Source organism: Capricornis sumatraensis, chromosome 7 (genome assembly GCF_032405125.1).
Source record: "Capricornis sumatraensis isolate serow.1 chromosome 7, serow.2, whole genome shotgun sequence".
In the NCBI taxonomy this organism is placed as follows: domain Eukaryota; kingdom Metazoa; phylum Chordata; class Mammalia; order Artiodactyla; family Bovidae; genus Capricornis; species Capricornis sumatraensis.
In genome coordinates this window covers 74,166,198-74,189,152 of record NC_091075.1, presented here as the reverse complement: position 1 = coordinate 74,189,152, position 22,955 = coordinate 74,166,198, and the positions used below count along the sequence as shown (strand labels likewise).

General features: G+C 40.4%; 1 protein-coding gene across 2 annotated transcripts in view; it reads right to left on the bottom strand.

Annotated features, from left to right (window-relative positions):
- The window catches only part of EXOC1 (exocyst complex component 1), a 54,475-nt gene extending 39,601 nt beyond the window's left edge, over nt 1–14,874 (bottom strand). For both annotated transcript variants that reach the window (XM_068975007.1, XM_068975008.1), the window contains exons 1-4: nt 14,757–14,874; nt 9,603–9,736; nt 6,034–6,164; nt 1,905–2,064 (exon numbers count right to left, since the gene is read on the bottom strand). In XM_068975007.1, coding sequence (XP_068831108.1) covers nt 1,905–2,064; nt 6,034–6,164; nt 9,603–9,726 — 415 coding nt within the window. In that variant the 5' untranslated portion in view covers nt 9,727–9,736; nt 14,757–14,874. The remainder of the gene's footprint in view (nt 1–1,904; nt 2,065–6,033; nt 6,165–9,602; nt 9,737–14,756) is intronic.
- Between the last annotated feature and the right edge of the window lie 8,081 nt (nt 14,875–22,955).

The following is a 22,955-nucleotide window of genomic DNA, read 5'->3' as shown; positions in this document are numbered from 1 at the left end:
TTAAAATACATTTTAGGCAATAAGTAACTTCTTGAAATATATAATATTTGAAAATGGAACAGAAAGCTTATGAATCATTCACTGACCAGAATGTTCAATCCTGAAATGTTGGAAAAAAAAAAAAATTAAATAGCTCAGCTGGTAAAGAATCTGCCTGCAATGTCAGAGACTCCGGTTTGATTCCTGGGTCAGCAAGATCTGCTGGAGAAGGGATAGGCTACCCACTTCTGTATTCTTGGGCTTTCCTGGTAGCTCAGCTAGTAAAGAATCTGCCTACAATGTGGGAGACCTGGGTTCAATCCCTGAGTTGGGAAGATCCCCTGGAGAAGGGAACGGCTAACCACTCCAGTATTCTGGCCTGGAGAATTCCATGGACTGTATAGTCCATGGGGTTCCAAAGAGTTGGACACAACTAAATGACTTTCACTTTCACTCAGAGCACATTGGGCTATTATTCAAGGCACGGAAAATTACCATAAATTTCTTAAAGATCATCAGAGGCTAATGTTGGCAAGATGGCAGCCCTGAGGCCTCGGACACAAGGCCAGCCCCACTGTAGGGAGGAGCACAGGGCCTGAGAGATGCCCCTGCCAGTTCCAAGCATCAAGCCTGAAACCAGTAATGAGCTCACTAATTAATAAGTGATGGACAAGAATACTACATTTAAGGAGAGAAAGACAGGTGGCTGAACAGCAAAGGAATTAAGTAAAACAAAATGGAGAAAGGACAGAGGCCAGTAGCTAAGCCAAAGAACAGTCTGAAGCACCTGAAGTTGACATTTTTATAGGTCAAAACGGTTGAATATTGGCAATTTCAGATATTTCAACTTGACAGAACAGAAGCTTCTATTTTTAAATACTAATATACAACTTAGGACAAATCTACTTATTTTTTTCCCCTTAGTAAAGAGGGGCTACAACTCTGTCCACCTGCTGCTACTTCAGTTACTTTCTTTGAGATGAGGAATACAACAAATTGTATCTGCAAGACACAAAGAAGCATCTTCTCACAACATGTGTGCCCTTATAAAAGAAATTTTAAAGTTAAAAAAAAACTCATTGCACATTTTCAGTAACAGCAGATTTTTTGTTTTATAACACAAAATAATCCCTAGTAATATTCCTGAAGATGTATGATCTAAAATACCTTAATTTACTTCATGTCTAAGGACTTTACCCTGGATAAAAGAATAATAATCGCTAATATACAACTGAGTACTTACTACAGCTTTGGCATTGTTCTCATCACATTCATATATTAAGTAATTTAATCCTTACAATAATCTTATGGAGTTGATACTATTATCTCTGTTTCTGAGATAAGAGAAATTGAAACAAAGAGTAAACCAAGGTCACAAAACTATAGTAAGGGACAAAAGCAAGATTTGAATCAGGCAGTCTGACTCCAGACTTGTATTCTTAAATACTACACCGATACGCTACACAAAAATACAGCTATAAAGATATTCATTTCAGAGTTGTTTAAAATAAGCAAAGATTGGAAAACTTTAAAAAAGTGACCAGTTAAAAAATATCCAATACAATGGAATTTTATGGTGCCATTAAAAATACTGTTGAGTAAATATTTAATAAGGAAAATGTTCACGATACATTATATGAAAAAGAACGGGAGGTAACAACATAAACTTATTTAAAAACAGGTATTTAAATATGCATAGAAAAAAAGACCAGAAGAACATCTAACAAAATTTTAACAGTAGTTATATTTCAGGATTAAGTTTATTAAGTGACTGAATCAATTTTCTATAACAAATAAGCATCACTTCTGCAATAAGGAAAATTATTTTTTAAAAAAGATCTTTCAGAGTTTTAATTACTTTGAAGAATGCCAAGTTATATATTCACTTAGATATACTTTATTTTACATATACATTTTAACTTTACCTTCCAAAAGCTGTGAGCTGACATTGACAAAATCAATTTTCTTCCGAAGATATCGCTGATTCAATTTCCAAATGCATGAAATAAATGCATTCTTTTCAGCAGTGCTGCTGGCAACCCATTTATATATTTTTTCAAAATGTAAATCAAATTCAGGATTTTCCTGCAATAAAAATACATAATAGATATCTATATTTCAATAAAACAGAAAGCTAAAATCACCATTAAAAATCAACTAAGTGACTTGAAGAAAATGGTTCAGAAAATTCAATTTATAGCAAAAATGTATTTGCCTCCCAAAAGAAGCTGGATTAAAAACAACATAGTTGGCAATTTCCCTTCTATATCCGTTAGGTCTATATGTGAAAGTACAGGATGTCTACTTAATGGCATGTGTCTCAGCTTCCTAATTTATAAGATGACAATGGTCTTGAGTTTTGATTTTTCTTTTTAAATTGCCTTTGGGGATTTCAGAGTTACACTTTTTCTTTAATAATGTGCTATTATTCTTAACTGTGATTTGACCCTAATTCCTTACAACATATGAGAAAAAATACAATATATACCCGAGTGTGGTTTCCAAGAACACATGAGGTGGAAAGCAGGGACTGCTCCTGTTTTCAATTCCGAAAACACAGAATAATTAAGAGTGTTTCAAAAGTAAAAAATACTGGTGGCCTTATTTTAATGAAAAAAAAGTTCAACTGATGTGAGAGAACTGCAGTATGCTCTCTATATGTCTTTTAAGTCAAATTACAGACATAATTTCATGCCTTGATATTCTCCCTTGAATGCAGAACTACTTGATTACTATATAAAAAATGAAAACATATAGATGTATACTTTTCTTTACATCTATGGAATTAAAAAACAGTCTCAAATGTTTTTAATGTTCTATAGAAGGCTAATCATACATTCGATTAGTTTAAAGTGTTGTTTAGGGGAATAAAATGTAAATAAAGACCACAAACATGGAAGAAAAGTGATACCAGACGTTTATTATGAAGATCTGAGATAATTTAAGGATTAAGACTTGACATATTATAGTAGGATGGTTGTATTAATTAGTTTATAGCTCAGTAAGCAGAACTAAAATGACAAGAGATTAAAAACTTTCATTTACAATGAAAGAGTAATTGCATTAAATTGTTGCAGTCACTATGAAAACAGTATGGAGTCTCCTCAAAAGACTAAAAACAGAGTTGCCATACGATCTAGCAATCCCATCCCTGGGCATGTGTTGGACAAAACTATAATCTGAAAAGATACATGCACCCCAATGTCTACTGCAGCACTATTTACAATAGTCAAGACATAGAAACAACCAGATGTCCACCAACAAATGAATGGATAAAGATGATATGGTATATATATACATTGAAATACTACTCAGCCATAAAATAGAATGAAATAATGCCATTTACAACAAATGGATGCAACTAGAGATTATCATACTAAGTGAAGAAAGTCAGAGAAGGACAAATACCATGTATCAGTTATATATGGAATATAAAACATGACACAAATGAACTTATCTGCAAAAGAGAAACAGACTCACAGACACAGAGAACAAACTTGGGGTTGCCAAGGGGGAGGAAAGGTGGGGGAGCGATACGTTGGGAGTCTGGGATTAGCAGATGCAAACTATATATATATATAGAGAGAGAGAATGAATAAACAAGGTCCAACTGTATAGCACAGGGAACTATATTCAGTATCCTGCGATAAACTATAATGGAAAAAATATGAAAAAGAATGTACGTATATGTCTAACTGAATTCCTTTGCTGTACAGCAGAAATTAACACAACACTGTAAATCAACTGTACTTCAGTAAAATACACTTTAAAAAAAAGGTAATTGCATTAGTATCTATAAAGAAATCTAATAGTCTTGGCAACCAACATGAAACTTGATGGGAAATGATCTCTTTCCTGGGAATATTTCCCATAATGCCATAAAAGAAGCTGAGTGCTCCAGCAGCAACACTCACACAAATCAATGTGTGATGCTAAATGGCTGTTAGGCTATGTATAAAAATTTTATGTTTTATATCCATATATAGCATACATACACCAAGGTGCTTGCATAAAATGAAAAAAAAAATCCATTAAGCAAGTCAGCAATGAGGTGTCAGCTGAGGAACGCATTCAAATAAGCATTTAGCAATGTTAGTGAATTACACAAGTCAATGAAATGTAAAACTACTGAAGAGAAGAAAGCTTTTTAATAAAGGTGAGTTTCTAAAAAGCCCTTAAAGTATTTTGTCTTAAACAGAAAATCTTTCCTCTTGATCCTTCCCATAATAACAGAAATTATTATATAATGCATGGTGTTTTTTAAAATCTCATTTTTGTGTTCTTTTCAAATATATACACATGCACCCACACTCAAAGCACCTATCAGACCCCGTTTTCTACATTCCACATTTTTCTAAAAATTGGGTGCTTTGAAGGAATCAACAAAGGCCCAGTTTTCCCTAAAATACTTAAAGAAAAGGCATTCTCTCCACTTTGAAAGAAATCACAACTCTACAGATACGCAGGACTCTCCTAGACTTGTTTTTGTTTCTTTAAAAAATTTCTGTTTGCACCTGACTCAACTGCTTGTCATTCTGTCCAGCTTTTAGATTCTCAGAGGTCTGAATCAGGGTCAGCCTAAACCAGACTTTTATTTTATCAGACTGCTCTACAAAGGTAGTTTTCACTTCTCTGTGCCTTTTGAATCAATGTCAAGACTTGAAGAACTCACTGAAAGGGCACCTGCAGTTGCAATACTATAAGCCTTGCTTACAGCCCCATCCACAGCACAGAGGACATGCTGCAAAGCACCCCTGAGAGCTCTGGAAGGGCCCCTGGGCTGTGGAGGAAGATGAGGGCAGGGTTAGAGAGGCTGAGGAGGACGAAGCACATGCTTTAACCTGAAGAGCTCTACTTGATTTCTTTTTTTTAATTTAAGGGGTACTGCTGTGAAAAGCCTTGAACTGTCAGGAATAAAGGTGCTCCTTTATCATGATTATCATATTATTCAACCTTCTTGGAATTTGAGAGTGACTTAAGTGAAAGGTGTGATATCTTATTCTTTAATATATTTTATTCTTTCTGGAGTAGGAAATGGCAGCCCAGTTCAGTATTGTTGCCTGGAAAATCCCACGGATAGAGGAGCCTGGTGGGCTACAGTCTGTGGGGTTGCAGAAGAGTTGGGCATGACTTAGTGACGTAACAACAATCATATCATTTAAAGTCCTTAGAATAAGGGGTGTAACTCAGTGCTATCACTTGAGCCACAATATTCAAATCATGGCTTCACAGCGCCAGCTCAGCTGCCTCAGCTGATGATTCTGCATTAATTTGTGAGGGCTACGGGAGGAAGATTCACTTTGATTATATTTTACGTGATTTTGAATGAGGATTTACCAAAACAACGATTTTTTAAAAAAAACTCACACTACAAACCACCTTAAAATTCATACTAATTCATGGATTCTATACTAAGTATACCTAATTTAAACAAAGAAATGTACAGTCAAGGTTCAATTCAGTTCAGTTGCTCAGCCATGTCCGACTCTTTGCGACCTCATGAATTGTAGCACGCCAGGCCTCCTTGTCCATCACCAACTCCCGGAGTTCACTCAAACTCACGTCCATTGAGTTGGTGATGCCATCCAGCCATCTCATCCTCTGTCGTCCCCTTCTCCTCCTGCCCCCAATCCCTCCTAGCATCAGAGTCTTTTCCAATGAGTCAACTCTTCGCATGAGGTGGCCAAAGTACTGGAGTTTCAGCTTTAGCATCATTTCTTCCAAAGAACACCCAGGGCTGATCTCCTTTAGAATGGACTGGTTGGATCTCCTTGCAGTCCAACAGTCAAGGTTATTTTGCTCTAATTATGTAGCTTGTGAACAAACAATTGCAGCTCAAAAAAACCCACCAACAATGAAACAAGCTTACATATTTACTTATTTTTAGTAGCCTGAGACTGAGAAGTGGGAGAATGGAAGGCTGGACAATACACTGTAGACTAATTCAATGTTAGGTGGTGAACCACTGGGTCACAAAATAAGTTTAGATCATCTTAGAAGTCAACATACTATGTTATAAAATGAAAGACGTCAAATAAAAAAAGAAAAACATACTTTAATAGCATCCTTGGCATCTACCACAGCCAGGTCTCGAAGGGCCCAAGCAATCTGTCTTTTGTAGAAATCTCCTTTATCAGATTTCTTGACTTTGACCACCTTCACCTGTACAGGGCGTTCAGTTGTCACTGTTGAATAAAACATACACTTTCAATAGAGACATTATTCATTTCCTCATTCTTCATTCATTGCAAATAGCTGTCAGATGCCTATTGTTGTTTAGTTGCTAAGCGGACTCTGACCCTTTTAGCGGTTTCTGACTCTCATGGACTGTAGCCTGCCAGGCTCCTCTGTCCATGGGACGTCCTGGGCAAGAATACTTGAGTGGGTTGCCATTTCTTTCTCCAGGGGACCTTCCTGATGCAGGACTGAATCCCTGTCTCCTGCACTGGCAGACAGATTCTTTATTGCCACCACACGATACTAAAGCAGGAATAGTATTTCATAACAAATGCTATGACTGAGGAATACACAGATTACTAAAAGAAGAATCTAAATCAGACTAGAGGGTCAGAGGCAGATTCCTTAATTAGTAAAACTCTTGAAACTCAACAATAAGATAAAATATTTTGATTAAAAAATGGGCCAAAGACCTTGACAGACATCCAACCAAAGAAAATATACAAATGGTACATAAACATATGAAAAGGTGCTCCACATCATTTCTCATGGGGAAAATGCAAATTAAAACAACTGTGAGATTCCACTACACACCTACTGTTGCTTAGTCACTAAGTTGTGTCTGACTCTTTTGTGACTCCATAGCCTGTAGCCTGCCAGGCTCCTCTGTCCATGGGATTTCCCAGACAAGAATACTGGAGTGGGTGGTCATTTCCTTCTTAGAATGGCCAAAATCCAGAGCATTGACAATACCAAACACTTGTGAGGATGTACAGCAACATGTACTGTCATTCACTGATGGTGGGAACTAAAAATGGTATAGTCACTTAGGAAGACAGTTTGGCAATTTCCTAACAAAATTAAATATACTCATACCATACAGTCTAGCAATCATGTTCCATAGTATTTACTAAAAGAATCTGAAAACATGCCCACACAAAAACCTGCACACAGATGTTTATAGCTGCTTTATTCAAAACTGACAACTTGGAAGCAACCAAGATGTCCTTCAGTAGGTGAACGGATAAATAAATTGTGGTATATCTGGACAATGGAATGTTACATAGTGCTAAAAACAAGAAAGCTGTAAGCCATGAAAACCAGTGGAGGTAACTTAAATGCATATTACTAAATGAAAGAAACCAATCTGAGAAGGCTACATACTATTTGATTCCAATTACTATTTGGTCTTCTGGAAAAGGCAAAACTATGGGGACAGTAAAAAGATAGGTGGTCACCAGGAACTGGGGAAGAGATGAACATGCAGAGCAGAGAATTTTTAGGGCAGTGACAATACTGTATGACATTATAATGATAGATATATGTCATTATCCATTTGTCTAAACCAACACCAAGATTGAACCCTAAGGTAAATTATGGACTTCAGGTGATTATAATTTGTTAATGTAGGTTTATTCTTGGTAACAAATGTACCATTGTGGTGAGTGGTAGAGAAAGGCTATGCATGTAAGGGTAAAGGTGTATATGGGAATTCTCTGTACTTTCCTCTCAATATTCTTATAAACCTAAAACTGCTCTAAAAAAATAATAAAGTCTTAAAATGTATTAATGCTAATAAGAATGATCATTTATGAGGGTATAAAAAATCTAGGAATAAACAAATGCCTAGGAGTAAATACAACACATGTGCAAAAGCCTTTATGGAAAGTCTTTAAAACTATAATCCTTGTTGAAAGGTATTAAAGAAGACCAAGAGAACCACACCATATGCATGAACAAGATTTTATATAAAAATGCACGTTCTCTCTAAAGTGAACTATAGATTCAAAACAAATCCAATAAAAATCCTAACAAAATTTGGAACATGACAGGTTAATTATAAAATTTAGATAAAACAACAAAATACCCACAAGACAACATAAAAACCAGATATAAGAAAGTGCCCAGAAAAAAACAAACACTCATCACTACAAACGTGGACACAGGTAAATCAAAAACTGAAATATGAAAGGTAAAATTATAAAACTTGTAGATGGTAATACAGAATACTTTTAAGGGCTTCCCTGGTGGCTTAGATGGTAAAGAATCCACCTGCAATGCAGGTGACGTGGGTTTCATCCCTCGGTAGGGAAGATCCATTGGAGAAGGGAATGGCAACCCACTCCAGTATTCTGGAGAATTCCTTGGACAGAGGAGCCTAGTGAGCTACAATGCATGGGGTCACAAAGAGTGAGACACGACTGAGCAACTCATACACGACATGACACATGACAGGGTAGGGAAGGACATCTTAAACAAGAGACAAAAAGCCCATAAATGGTCACATAAATGATCAGATTGATTAATCTGATTTCATTGAAATTATAAATGTCATCAAAAGGCATCATAAAAAGTGAAACCACAAGCCACAAACCAGGATGCATATAACCAACAAATTAGCACCCACATTATATAAAGACCTCAAAGAATCAACCAACCAAAAAGGACAACCAACACAGTAGAAAAATGAACAGAAGGCTTAAACAGGCAAATTTAGGCAATAAGTGGCTAATAAATTCATGAGCAGAGACTTAATTTCACTTTTATTTAGGGAAATACAGTTTAAAACCACAATGAGATTCTATTTTACACTTGCCAGATTGGAAACAACTGATAGTCTGTCAAAACCCAGTGTCAAAACCAAGTTTAGACTAAGATGTGGAGAACCCAAAATACACACTGCCTGTGGGAGTGGAATCAGTACAACTACTTTTGAAAATAATTTGTGATTATAGTGTTGAACATTCACATGCCTGTGACCCAGCAATCTCATACTTAGCTATCTACCCCAGAAAATTCTTGCCTATACACTGGCAGACAAGGACAAACATGTTTTGTTGCCTAAATAGAAAAACCTGGAGACAAATCTCCTGGTCATCACTAGTAGGATGGGTAAGTAAACAGTTCTACTCTCAGAAGAGAACACTACATAGCAGTGGAAATAAAACACTTACCAGCCATGGGAGAAAAACAGGTAACACTCACTAACATGAACCTACTGATGAGTGGAAGTCACACATGAATACGTGTGTTAAAATGCAATTTATGCTCAGTTTAAAGCAAATCTAACAATGTATGATTTCAGATTACAAACATATATGGCAAAATGATATAGAAAAGCAAGGAAATAGTAAATCAAAACTCAGGACACTCGTCACCTCTTAATGAGGGAGGGAAGGGAATGGGAGCAGGGCAGGGCACACAAGAGGCTTCAAAGGCAACGGTAATATTCCTTTTATTCTGGGTGGTGGCTACCCAAGTGTTCCTACCTTTATATGTTACGGAAGTGCTTTTGTATCTTTTTAAGATTTAATTAAAGACAACTGAAAAAAATGAGTTTGCTGGCCCAACAGTTTTTCCAATCACAGAGACAATGAGAATATTTTATAAACAACCAGGAACTGTCTCCAAGGAATAAAAGAAATCCTTCCTTATTAAACACTCACCTGTGGCACACAAAAAACAGTTCTTTTTCTTTTTTCCTGCCTTGCAGACATTGACAATACTCAGCAGGCGTTCGTCATTTGGAGTAAAAATGTCTCTTTGTAATGCATGCTTGATTGCTGTCATCTTTACTCAGCTGAAAAATTCAGAGTATAGATTATTACATTTGTCAAAATCATTCTTATATTGTTCCATTTAGGATTAGGAAAAGACCTTATTTATGGTTAATAAGCATGGGGAAATAATTTCACACATTTGTACACCTACATCATAAAGATAAAAAGCTGTGTGTTTGGAAAAGAAATTAGAGAACCAGTATTATCAAACTCTAAGATCTTTTGATGTGCTCACCAAATACCAAATATTTTTTTAAAAGATTTAAGAAAAATTAAAAGGCCCATTCCCAATATTTAAATATAAATTTCCTATATAAATAACTTTTACAATTCAACAACAGAAAAACAAATAACCCAATTAAAAATTGAGCAAAGGGTTTGGGAGACATCTCTCCAAGGAAGAAGACATCTCTCCAAGGAAGAAGACATATGAATGGTTAAAAATGACATGGAAAGATGCTCAACATCATTAGCCATTAGGGAATCATAAATTAAAACAATGAGATACCTACCACTTTACACCTGCTAGGATGGCTAAAATTAGAAAGACAAGTGTTGGTAAGGGAACTCTCATATACTCCTGATGATTGTAAAATACTGCAGCTGCTCTGGAAAATAATTTGGCGGTTCCTCAAATAGTTAAATGTGAATTTACCACATGACCCAGCAATTCCATTCCTATGTATATACTTAAGAGAACTGAAAATGTATGTCCACACAAAAACATGCCCATAAATGTTCACTGCAGCATTATTCACAATAGCCAAAAGTGGAAACATCTCAAACGTCCTGGGGAACAACAAAATGAAACATATCCATACAGTGGCATATTATTTGGCCATAAAAAGGAGCTAAGTACTGATACATACTACTGACACACAGATGAATCCTAAAGACATTATGTTAAGTGAAAGAAGTCAGTTGCAACGGGCCACATATTTCATGATTCCATGTATATGAAATGTCCAGAGTAGGCAAATCCACACCGACAAACTGATTTCTGGTTGCTAGGGGTAGGGGGCAAGCAGGCATGACTGCTAATGTGTATGGGGCTTCTTTTGGGGGTGATGAATATGTCCTTCAATTAGACAGTATTGATGGGTGTATAACCCTGTGAATATACTGAAAACCACTGAATTATATACTCGAAAAGGGTGAATTTTATGGTATATTAATTATATCTCAAAAAAGCTGTTGTTAGAGAATAGTTTTCTACTCGTCTTCCTTTTCTCATCTAATTCAACGTCCTTTTTTCAAATATCAACTTAAATATTTTTTAACATCTCTTTTCAATTTTATTTGTTAAATATACTGAATACATATTTGTGTGTGTGTGTGTGTGTATTACTATTTCCAATGCAGGTGTATAGTATTTAATACATGTGAGCTGGCTTACAAAATTAACTTCTACTCCTAACACTGTTTCTATGGGAAAATGAAGAAATTATGAGTTTTAAATAAATGACTTTGAATGTATTTTTATAATACAATGACTCTTTTGAAAACTCCTCTATTTTACTCAATTTGTAACATTTCTATCTCTGCTCCAACTAAAAAAAATTGCTTTTCTCAGAAAAACCACATCTTCCCACTTCCATCCCTATTCCCCCTCATCTCAGCCTCCAGTCTTCTGATCTCCCCTTCCATCCTGTTCTCTTAGAACATCTGGCCTCTCCAAGCTTAATTTCTTTCCCAGTGTAGCCTGGAGGCAGTGTTTATTTCCATACACCCACACCATTCCTTTCAATGATCTTGCTCCATTTGTAGACCAGTTCACCCTGCTCATCAATCTCCATCAACTGTCTTTTTTTCTCTCCTTCTCCTGGGCTACCATATGGCACTTAAGAAGGTCTCATATCCCTGTCCATTGTACTCATTACAACTTTTAAATCCAATCGATGCTAAACTTTCAATGTTGCTCAGCAATTCCTTAACACTTCCTTTGATGATCCCTCTTCCTACTCCATCGGTGTTGCAAATGCTTACTTCTCTCCTTCAACCCCTAATTCTGTCAGTCTACTCCCTCTCTGCAAATGACTTCACCATCTACCCTTCACCATCTATTTAACACCATAGCATCTGGTTACCTCTTTGCAAGCTTCCATAACCCCAAAACTCTCAACAAATAATATTAAAACATATCTTTCATCATAATATGCCCTTGCTCAACACTTCTTCATCTTGCTACATTCCATTTTAACCCCCATTCCACCCATTATAAACTGTCTATGTTACTATCTCTTCATATGTTCTAGATCCTACACATATGCTAAAAGCTCAACTCTATCCTTTGCTGAAGCCACCCTGGATACTGGCCAGTTTGCTTTTCTAACTCCAGGCTTTTGTTCATGCAATTTCTTTTTTTCTCAAATTCTTTTCTCCCTGGAAAATTCCAATTCATCCTGCTAAAATAAGACCTCTTTTGTGAAATAGTCACACACGCCCAAAAAAAAAAAAAAAAATCCTTTCCTACTTCTCTAACATTTCCCCTCTACTCTGTTAACACAGCACTTACAAATCATATTGTCCAGCTAGTTGTATTCTTTTCCCCATTAAGAGTATTTCCTAGCAGGCAAGGCCTGTGTCTTATTCATCCTTATATTCCCAGAACTTGGCAAAGACATAGCAGACAGTAAATAAATTCAACAAAATGAAGGTACCAAATAACCTGACAGCTAAAAGCATTTTCCTAATTTTCCTTCATCTACACATAATTTATCCTTTCTGGTCCTACTGCCAAAGTACAATCCAGGTTCACACCAACTACGTCTATTTAACACCATAGCATCTGGTTACCTCTTTGCAAGCTTCCATAACCCCAAAACTCTCAACAAATAATATTAAAACATACCTTTCATCATAATATGCCCTTGCTCGACACTTTCCTAATGCTCCCAAAGACAAACCTTTCACTCCAAGCCCTCTGATGATTCTAGCCTTTAAATCTTTGCTTAGGATATTTTCCATGCAGAGGGTATCATCTACCCAAATCCTAACAACATTCCATAATTTACATGAACTTGATTCAACACAGTCAATCCTAAAGGAAATCAGTCCTGAATGTTCAGTGAAAGGGCTGATGCTGAAGCTAAAACTCCAATACTTTGGCCATCTGATGCAACAAACTGACTCCTTGAAAAAGACCCTGATGCTGGGAAAGGTTGAAGGAAGAAGCAGATGACAGAGGATGAGATGGTTGGATGGCATCACTGACTTGATGGAGATAAGTTTGAGCAAGCTCTGGGAGTTGGTGATGGACATGGAATCCTGGCTCGCTGCAGTCCATGGGGGTCACAGAGTCGGACATGACTGAGCAAATAAACTGAACTGATTCAATACAGACCTTAATCCAAATTGATCTCTCCTCTCAACTGCTATACCACTTATTGCATTTGTTAAACATACAGCACTTGCTGTCCAACTGGTTCATAAAGTCACAAGTTCCTGGATCTCAAGAACTCTCTTCAAGGGATGGGGGGATGGCTGGGGGAGGAGGTGTTTTAGCAGTTTCATGTTCTTTGTAAGTGCTAAACAAATACCTCTTGAGGAAATCTAAGCTGAATTATAAAAACTGGTTAAATGAATAAATGACTATTAGTGGTCAGCATCTATCACCCAATCCCTCTTTGGTCAAAAGCAAGGACTGACAATATGGTTAAGTGGTAAAAACAAGAGAGGAATTTGGCACAGTTGATAAAGGAGTTAGGCAGAATGAAAAGCACTACACATTCAGCAAACACTGATGCCTACTAAGTGTGAGGCAAAATTCTAGGTACCATGGTGAATATGACAGACATATCCAGGAAGACGTCCCTGGTGGTTCAGATGGTAGAGCGTCTGTCTACAATGCGGGAGACCCGGGTTCAATCCCTGGGTTGGGAAGAACCCCTAGAGAAGGAAATGGCAATTCACTCCAGTACTATTGCCTGGAAAATCCCATGGACAGAGGAGCCTGGTAGGCTACAGTCCATGGGGTCGCAAAGAGTTGGACACGACTGAGCGACTTCACTTCACTTCCTCATCCACGAAGACAGGAAGATTCTTGCCTCCAACGGCATCTACTTTATAAAGATGGCGTGAGTAACTCTCCAGTGTTTATAATACTTTTTTGGTAAGTCAGTGAATAAATCATTAGAAGTTCTTTAAAACTATTTTCCAGGTATAAGAACCCATGTCTGACCACGTTCCAGAGACAGTCAGCCACAATACTCTATGTCGGTCCTTGTTTCCTTAAATCCAGCCGGATCACTACAGGATGTGGCAGATAACTTGTAAGCAGTACTGTCATGAGAGTGAGTGCGTGTGGTTAAGTACCCTGTCTGCTATGCAGACACCTTAGTACATGGAGCACTGAAGATAACACGCCACAGCATGGCAACAGGGAAATGCACTTATGAGATTTAGAAGAAAATGAAAGAAAGAAAGAAAGTGAAGTCGCTCAGTCGTGTCCGACTCTTTGCGACCCCATGGACTGTAGCCTATCAAGTTCCTCCATCCATGGGATTTTCCAGGCAAGAATACTGGAGTGAGTTGCCATTTCCTTCTCCAGGAGATCTTCCTGGCGCAGGGATTGAACCCGGGATCTTCCCGACCCAGGGATTGAACCCGGGTCTCCCGTATTGCAGGCACACACTTTACCATCTGAGCTACCAGGGAAGTAGAAAATGAGGATTTGGACAAAGAAGGGGAAGGTACTGCCACGCCCTCCCCTCCTGGTCCAAGCCAAAGAACAAACTGTTCAAGACCGTTTTTTACGATGAAATCTGATTTTCATGGGCGGAACCGGAAAAGGACGTCTGGGCTGCCCTCCCAGCCCCCCAGGATAACAAGGGGGTAACGGGATCCTCCCACCGGCCTCTCCGCCTTACCCAGAAGGGCTGGGAAAGAGAAGGGGGCTTTGACGGCGGAGGGAGCAGTACCCAGCCCCCGGCGCTAGACCAGCACCGGGACTGAGGAGCCGCCTCAGACCTTGGCGTCCACCCCTCCGTTCATTTGTCCGCCGCCGCCAGGACCGCCCGGCAGCCGCGGCCGAAGGCTTACCGCAAGGCCGGACCGAGCCCGGCTGTGCCGAGGCGGGTCCTCCAAGACGGAGACCGGACAGGACTGGGGCGGCCACCGTTACTAGGATGAACCCCTCAATTAAGCAGTGAACTGGAAGCAGCCGTCCGGCCACCACTTCCTATATCCGGGCACGTGACACACCTCCCTGCCGGAAGTCGGTTGGGTTGAGAAGGAAGCAGTCGCGGCTTTGGCCTTGGTAAGGGGGTGGGGGTGGCATCACGGACTCGATGGATATGAGTCTGAGTGAACTCCGGGAGATGGTGATGGACAGGGAGGCCTGGCGTGCTGCGATTCATGGGGTCGCAAAGAGTCGGACACGACTGAGCGACTGAACTGAACTGAACTGAACTGAACTGAAGGGGGTGGGGTCAGGTCTCTCCGGAGGGGCGTGTCTAGGACAGGCAGGAGCGGGCCTTGCCCCTGGCGACTGACTCCGGACCTGGGGGATTTGGTGTGCGTATTCCTTTCTCTAGAAGACTTATTTATTCAGCTATTTTCAACAGTTCACTTAAGAAGAGATCTAATCAAATGTTTTCTTTTTTGCACACCTAAAGTTCAGTTAAATCTAAATCAGACCAGTTCAGTTCAGTTCAGTCGCTCAGTCGTGTCCCTATGGACTTTGAGACCCCATGGACTGCAGCTTGCCGGGCTTCCCTGTCCATCACCAACTCCCATGAGCTTGCTCAAACGCATGTCCTTCGAGTTGATGATGCCATCCAACCATCCCATCCTCTTTCATCCCCTTCTCCTCCTGCCTTCAATCTTTCCCAGCCTCAGGGTCTTTTCCAGTGAGTCAGTTCTTCGTAGCAGGTGCCAAAGTATTGGAGTTTCAGCTTCAACATCAGTCTTTCCACTGAACATTCAGCACTGATTTCCTTTAGGATTGACTGGTGCGATCTCCTTGCAGTCCAAGGGACTCTCAAGAGTCTTCTCCAACACTACAGTTCAAAAGCATCAATTCTTGGGTGCTCAGTTTTATAGCCCAACTCTCACATCCATACATGACCACTGGAAAAACCATAGCCTTGACTAGATGGACCTTTGTTGGCAAAGTTATGTCTCTGCTTTTAAATATGCTGTCTAGGTTGGTCATAACTTTTCTTCCAAGGAGTAAGCATCTTTTAATTTCATGGCTGCAGTCACCATCTGCAGTGATTTTGGAGCCCCTCAAAATAAAGTCAGCCACTGTTTCCACTGTCTCCCCATCTATTTGCCATGAAATGATGGGACCGAATGCCATGATCTTCCTTTTCTGAATGTTGAGCTTTAAGCCAGCTTTTTCATTCTCTTTCACTTTCATCAAGAGGCTCTTTAGTTCCTCTTTGCTTTCTGCCCTAAGGGTGGTGTCATCTGCATATCTAAGGTTACTGATATTTCTCCCTGCCCTCTTGATTCCAGCTTGTGCTTCATCCAGCCTGACATTTCACATGATATACTCTGCATATAAGTTAAATAAGCTGGGTGACAAGATACAGCCTTGACATACTCCTTTCCCAATTTGGAACCAGTCTGTTGTTCCGTGTCCAGTTCTAACTGTTGCTTCTTGACCTGTATACAGATTTCTCAGGTGTCAGGTAACATGGTGTGGTATTCCCATCTCTCGAAGAATTTTCCACAGTTTTTTGTGATCCACACAGTCAAAGGCTTTGGTGTAGTCAATAAAGCAGAAGTAGATGTTTTTCTCAGACTCTCTTGCTTTAAATCTAAATCTAGATACTTGCAGGTTATAGCATGGAGAGTTTAATTGAGTTAAATCAGAATGGGGGAGGGGGCAGGAGGTATCTTGCTGGAGCCAAGATAACAGCACTTTTTTCTTCTTTCTTTCTTAATTTTTTTTAGGCCCCACAGTATGCAGGATCTTCCTTCTCCAATCAGGGAAGGAACCTGTACCCCTAGGAGTGGAAGCATGGAGTCTTAACCACTGGACCACCAGGGAAGTCCCCACCAGCACATTTAATATCTTCCAGGAAGAGTCTCATGTGCTGTAGAGGTCCACTGATGTAGTGACATTGACATTTAAAAATTGTTCTGTAGAGCAGCTTCTAGAGACAGTGTCAGACTTTATTTTTTGGGGCTCCAAAAATCACTGCAGATGATGACTGCAGCCATGAAATTAAAAGACGCTTACTCCTTGGAAGAAAAGTTATGACCAACCTAGATAGTATATTCAAAAGCAGAGGCATTACTTTGCCGACTGAGGCCCGTCTAGTCAAGGCTATGGTTTTTCCTGTGGTCATGTATGGATGTGAGAGTTGGACTATGAAGAAGGGTGAGCGCTGAAGAATTGATGCGTTTGAACTGTGGTGTTGGAGAAGACTCTTGAGGGTCCCTTGGACTGCAAGGAGATCCAACCAATCCATTCTGAAGGAGATCAACCCTGGGATTTCTTTGGAAGGAATGATGCTAATGCTGAAACTCCAGTACTTTGGCCACTTCATGTGAAGAGTTGACTCCTTGGAAAAGACTCTGATGCTGGGAGGGATTGGGGGCAGGAGGAGAAGGGGACGACCCAGGATGAGATGGCTAGATGGCATCACGGACTTGATGGACGTGAGTCTGGGTGAACTCCGGGAGCTGGTGATGGACAGGGAGGCCTGGCGTGCTGTAATTCATGGGGTCACAAAGAGTTGGACACGACTGAGTGACTGAACTGAACTGAACTGAACTGAGAGCAGCTTCTTGAGGATCATCTGAAAGTTCTTTAGAAAATGCAACTCTCAGGCTTACTTCAGATCTACTGAATGGTAATCTGTGTCTTAACAGGATGACACCTATGCAGGTGTAAGTTTAGGAAGCATAGATAATGGCAATGTTGTTGGTTGCAAGGCAAGTGATTTATTTAGTCCATATTCCTAGCACCTATTTTATGCCAGATACTTTGATGGAGGTGTGGAGGTGATTTGATATGACTCTTACCCTGAAGAAGTTCATAGTATGGTAGGGCCAAATAAGATATACATATAAATACATATAAAATAAGACAAAATAAATGACCAAGAAGAGTTACAGGCCAGATAAATGTGTTGGTATTTCAAAGGAGTGATTTCTTTACTTCAGCTCAATACTATCCTTTGCAAGGGTTCTGCAGGAACCCTTTGGTGCAAGCATTTGTTTATTTGAGAAACAGAGCCACCTAAGTGCCAGGGACTTGAGATACAAAGATGGGGATCCCACTGAGAAGGGGGTCTGTCTCTCCCACTGTCATTGGAGAGACAGAATTAAATAGATGGATAAATTACAGTCTACTGTGGTGAATCAAACAATAAAAGTAGAGAAAAAGAGATGAAACACCATGGAAATGCAAAAGAGTGTGTAACTCACTCTTTCAAGATGGGTTCACTGAGAAAGGGACAAAATGAGATATGCAAAGTATCTTTCAGTGTGTATCTGAAGATATAATTTGGTAGAAAAATCTGCAGAAATAGTAGGGACCTGTTTGCTACTGAGATCAATATACTCTGGTCAATACTACTTGAAATGCTTTTCAGTTTCATTGAATGACTTCCCTTTTAAGAGCAGGATCTGATCTGATCTTTAAAAAGGCCTCTTGGGTCCTTCCTGTTCAGTCCAAGAACACTTACTGTAGTCACTCTTTATATGACAATTGCACATGCTATTTTGTCATATTATTATTATTATTTTATCTTGTATGTTTACAGCCCCCTTCAGAGTTGAGAAGTGAATTGCCATTTCTCACTTCCTCTCCTGGATTCCTCTCAAAGTGGAGGCACAATATTATATCTGGGGTTTTGATCCCAGGCAGCAAGAGTGAGAGATGAGGAAGGGGAAGTAAAACAAGGAAGAGAGAGAGGCAGTATAAGGATGTGTTGTTCGGTTGGTTGCCACCATGTCTGTTTTCTTGATCCCTTAGTACCTTCTGGAAAAGTCATGAGGTGAGTCTCAAAACTGTCCACTGAAACCAAGAGTGGGAGAAGCATTTATCTGTCAGCTCCAGTCTACCTTTGATCAAACGTTAAGGCCCCGAGCCATTAACTACTCCACACTTCCCAAATGCACAGTTGTGAATGCCAAGCTGACTCCCACATCAGAGAAGTCCTGAGGCAAGAAGGAAGAGGAAAGGCATTGCCATATTGTACTTGCTCACAGTTCATCGGACTGTTTAGAACAAGTTGCTGCAGCAGTGGTTGGAATAAGTGGCTGAAGGATTTGAAATGGTGACAGAAGATATACAGATGGTGTCCATCAGTCCAGTCTTTGTACCACTCATACCTGCTTGGCCATTTAAGTCTAGTCCTTTACAGTCCCCTTCAAGGTGATGGACACCTGCAATCTCTGCAAAGACTTAATATAAGAAAGTTGATGCAATAACTCAAGGACTGGACAGCTTCAGTCCTTGCTGCTACACTGATGCCAAGACTGTGCTTGTTCTTATGAGCTCCCCGCTGTACTCCCCACCCTTACCTCCCTTCACCCTTGGCCAGCACATCACCTGATCTAGGTTGTTGGCTCAGTGAGGCAACTGGAATCTTCAGCTTTTGTTTCCCTCCCTCTCGTTGGGCCATGATTGTGTGACTGCCTGTTCAACTTATCCCAAGATAAGCCTCTGTTGAATTCTTTGGATTCTAGATTTACCCCCTCCCCCCATTGCTATTGTATAGCAACAATCCCAGATCCTTTGTTAATCATCCTTTGCTAATGACCTGCCGCTTGAGAAATTTGTATGCAGGTCAGGAATCAACAGTTAGAACTGGGCATGGAACAACAGACTGGTTCTAAATAGGAGAAGGAGTACGTCAAGGCTGTATGTTGTCACCCTGCTTATTTAACTTATATGCAGAGTACATCATGAGAAACGCTGGGCTGGAAGAAGCACAAGTTAGAATCAAGATTGCTGGGAGAAATATCAATAACCTCAGATATGCAGATAACACTACCCATATGGAAGAAAGTGAAGAGGAACTAAAAAGCCTCTTGATTAAAGTGAAAGTGGAGAGTGAAAACGTTGGCTTAAAGCTCAACATTCAGAAAATGAAGATCATGGCATCTGGTCCCATCACTTCATGGGAAATAGAAGGGGAAACAGTGGAAACAGAGTCAGACTTTATTTTGGGGGCTCCAAAATCACTGCAGATGGTGCAGCCATGAAATTAAAAGACGCTTACTCCTTGGAAGAAAAGTTATGACCAACCTAGATAGCGTATTGAAAAGTGGAGACATTACTTTGCCAAAAAAGGTCTGTCTAGTCAAGGCTGTGGTTTTTCCAGTGGTCATGTATGGATGTGAGAGTTGGACTGTGAAGAAAGCTGAGCACCGAAGAATTGATGCTTTTGAACTGTTGTGTTGGAGAAGACTCTCGAGAGTCCCTTGGACTGCAAGGAGATCCAACCATTCCATTCTGAAGGAGATCAGCCCTGGGATTTCTTTGGAAGGAATGATGCCAAAGCTGGAACTCCAGTACTTTGGCCACCTTATGCAAAGAGTTGACTCATTGGAAAAGACTCTGATGCTGGGAGGGATTAGGGGCAGAAGGAGAAGGGGATGACCGAGGATGAGATGGCTGGATGGCATCACTGACTCGATGGACGTGAGTCTGAGTCTGAGTGAACTCTAGAGTTGGTGATGGACAGGGAGGCCTGGCGTGCTGCGATTCATGGGGTTACAGTCGCACACGACTGAGCGACTGACTGAACTGAACTTGCTAATCGCAGTTGATTACTCCCACCAGTGCAGTCACTCCTCCCTTTGCTGGCTGGACTACTATCATGAGAAACTCAAAGCAACCAAATGATAGTGAGGGAGTTTCAAGTTCAGTGAAGCCTCCTCCACCCAACCCCTTGTGCTTATGTTGGTGTTCAATTGCTAAGTCGTATGCAACTGTTTTGTGACTCTTTTGCAAACTGTAGCCCACCAGGCTCCTCTGTTCATGGGATTCCCCTGGCAAGAATACTAGAACGAGTTGCCATTTCCTTCTCCAGGGTATCTTACCGACCCAGGGATCAAACGCACGTCTCCTGCATTGGCAGGAGAATTCTTTACCACTGACCACCAGGGAAGCCCCCACCCAACCCCTGGAGAGCTAATTATTATAATCCAACAATGCCTGGATTTGAGAGGCAGGAAACACAAATTCTGTGAGTCACTGGAAGTGATGATAAAATGGGCCAATCCTGCTCCCATTCAGGGCTTTCCAGAGCTATGTCTTTAGCTATGTCTTTATTGGTTGATTGGAAGCATGTACCACATCAGAAGCTGGCTGCTTCTGAGTGATGGGGGATACGACCATATCAGTGGAGTCTATGATCATGTGTGTATTGTCACGTTTTGTTTCGGCTGTAAAATATATTCCTCGGTCAGGGTAACAGTCAGGAATGCTATAATTCTGGTGATGTTGGCAGAGTTACCTCAGGCAAGAAAGACAAACCTACTAGTCCCTGGATGTTTGTACATTAGGCCACTTCTCTCTAAAAACATGCGATGAAGAATACTGCCCCAAGCTCTGCCAACTGGCAAGATGTCCCTTCACCTTTGTTCTTTAAAGCCATCCCTGAGTGGGGCTTTGCACAGCCACCATTCAGTTTTTCCTACACACCAACACATCTGTGAACCACACTTAAGCTTTTTATTCTGAGATGGGTAGTTGTAGGGAGCCCCAGGAGGAAAAAGGAGTGAGTTGAGGAAGAGGTGCCAGTGCTATGGAAGTTCCACAGAAGTCTGAGTCACCCTTTCATGTCATTTACTTGTGTCTTCTGGACCTGTTCAGGCTCAGCCCTACACTGTTTATATTCTTCAACTGATTGCTGCTGTCCTCATGCACTTATGACTTAGTGGATCCAATAACATCCAGCTCATGATAGATAGCTCTAGTGTTCCCAGTGGAGAATAGTTTTCTGGCTCAGACGTGGCCTTGCAGAATACTCAGGATCTGTGCTGCAACTCTCTTACTGGGAGCTTTCCAGAAATTTCACACAGGGCTCTTATCCATCACAGATCCCTCAAGTACCATTAGATCTGCAGGAACAAATAGTCCGAACATTAGGCAACGTGCATCATGGCCCTTCTGGGCCACATAGCCAGCTGATAGGTACTTCAGTTTTACAATAAGTTTGTTTCAACATCTTTACTTCTGGGAAACATATTCTGGTGGTTCTTTTGTCTCACATAATAAATTCATTCTAACACTCCTGCTCCCCTGAGTCTTCTGATTCCTTTCTCAATACTCGTTCAGAGTTGTTCTAACATCTCATTTAGCACAGGCCATCAGCATAGTCAAGCTTTAAGGAGGCATGAAGGGTTTGTATTAGGACTGACTCCAGGTATCCTTGTCAAACTTTAAATCCAGAATCACAAGTAAATAGCCCCATGTCATAAATTCTTTCCTGCCTAGCCTTACAACTTCATTCCTGTGTTTTAACACTCTAAATATTTACTGATGCATATAATCCCCTGGTTTCTATTGGTTATGTTATACAGTTTTGCAGCTCTTTATCTATAGGTCACTTATTCTCAATGGGTGATTTTGATGCCCAAGAGACATTTGGTACTGTCTAGAGGAGCCTGGTGGGCTGCCATCTGTGGGGTGGCAGTCGGACACGACTGAAGCGACTTAGCAGCAGCAGCAACAGGAACATTTTTGATTGTCATTACTGAGAGAGTTCTACTAACGTCTAATGAGTAGAGGCCAGGGATGCTGCTAAACACCTACAATACACAGGATAGCCTCTGCAACAAAGAATTCAGTTCAGTTCAGTTCAATCACTCAGTCGTGTCTGACTGTTTGCAACCCCATGAATCGCAGCACACCAGGCCTCCCTGTCCATCACCAACTCCTGGAGTTCACTCAGACTCACGTCCATTGAGTCGGTGATGCCATCCAGCCATCTCATCCTCTGTCGTCCCCTTCTCCTCCTGCCCCCAATCCCTCCCAGCATCAGAGTCTTTTCCAATGAGTCAACTCTTCACATAAGGTGGCCAAAGTACTGGAGTTTCAGCTTTAGCATCATTCCTTCCAAAGAAATCCCAGGGCTGATCTCCTTTAGAATGGACTGGTTGGATCTCCTTGCAGTCCAAGGGACTCTCAGGAGTCTTCTCCAACACCACAGTTCAAAAGCATCAATTCTTCAGTGCTCAGCTTTCTTCACAGACCAACTCTCACATCCATATATGATCACTGGATAAACCATAGCCTTGACTAGACAGACCTTTTTTGGCAAAGTAATG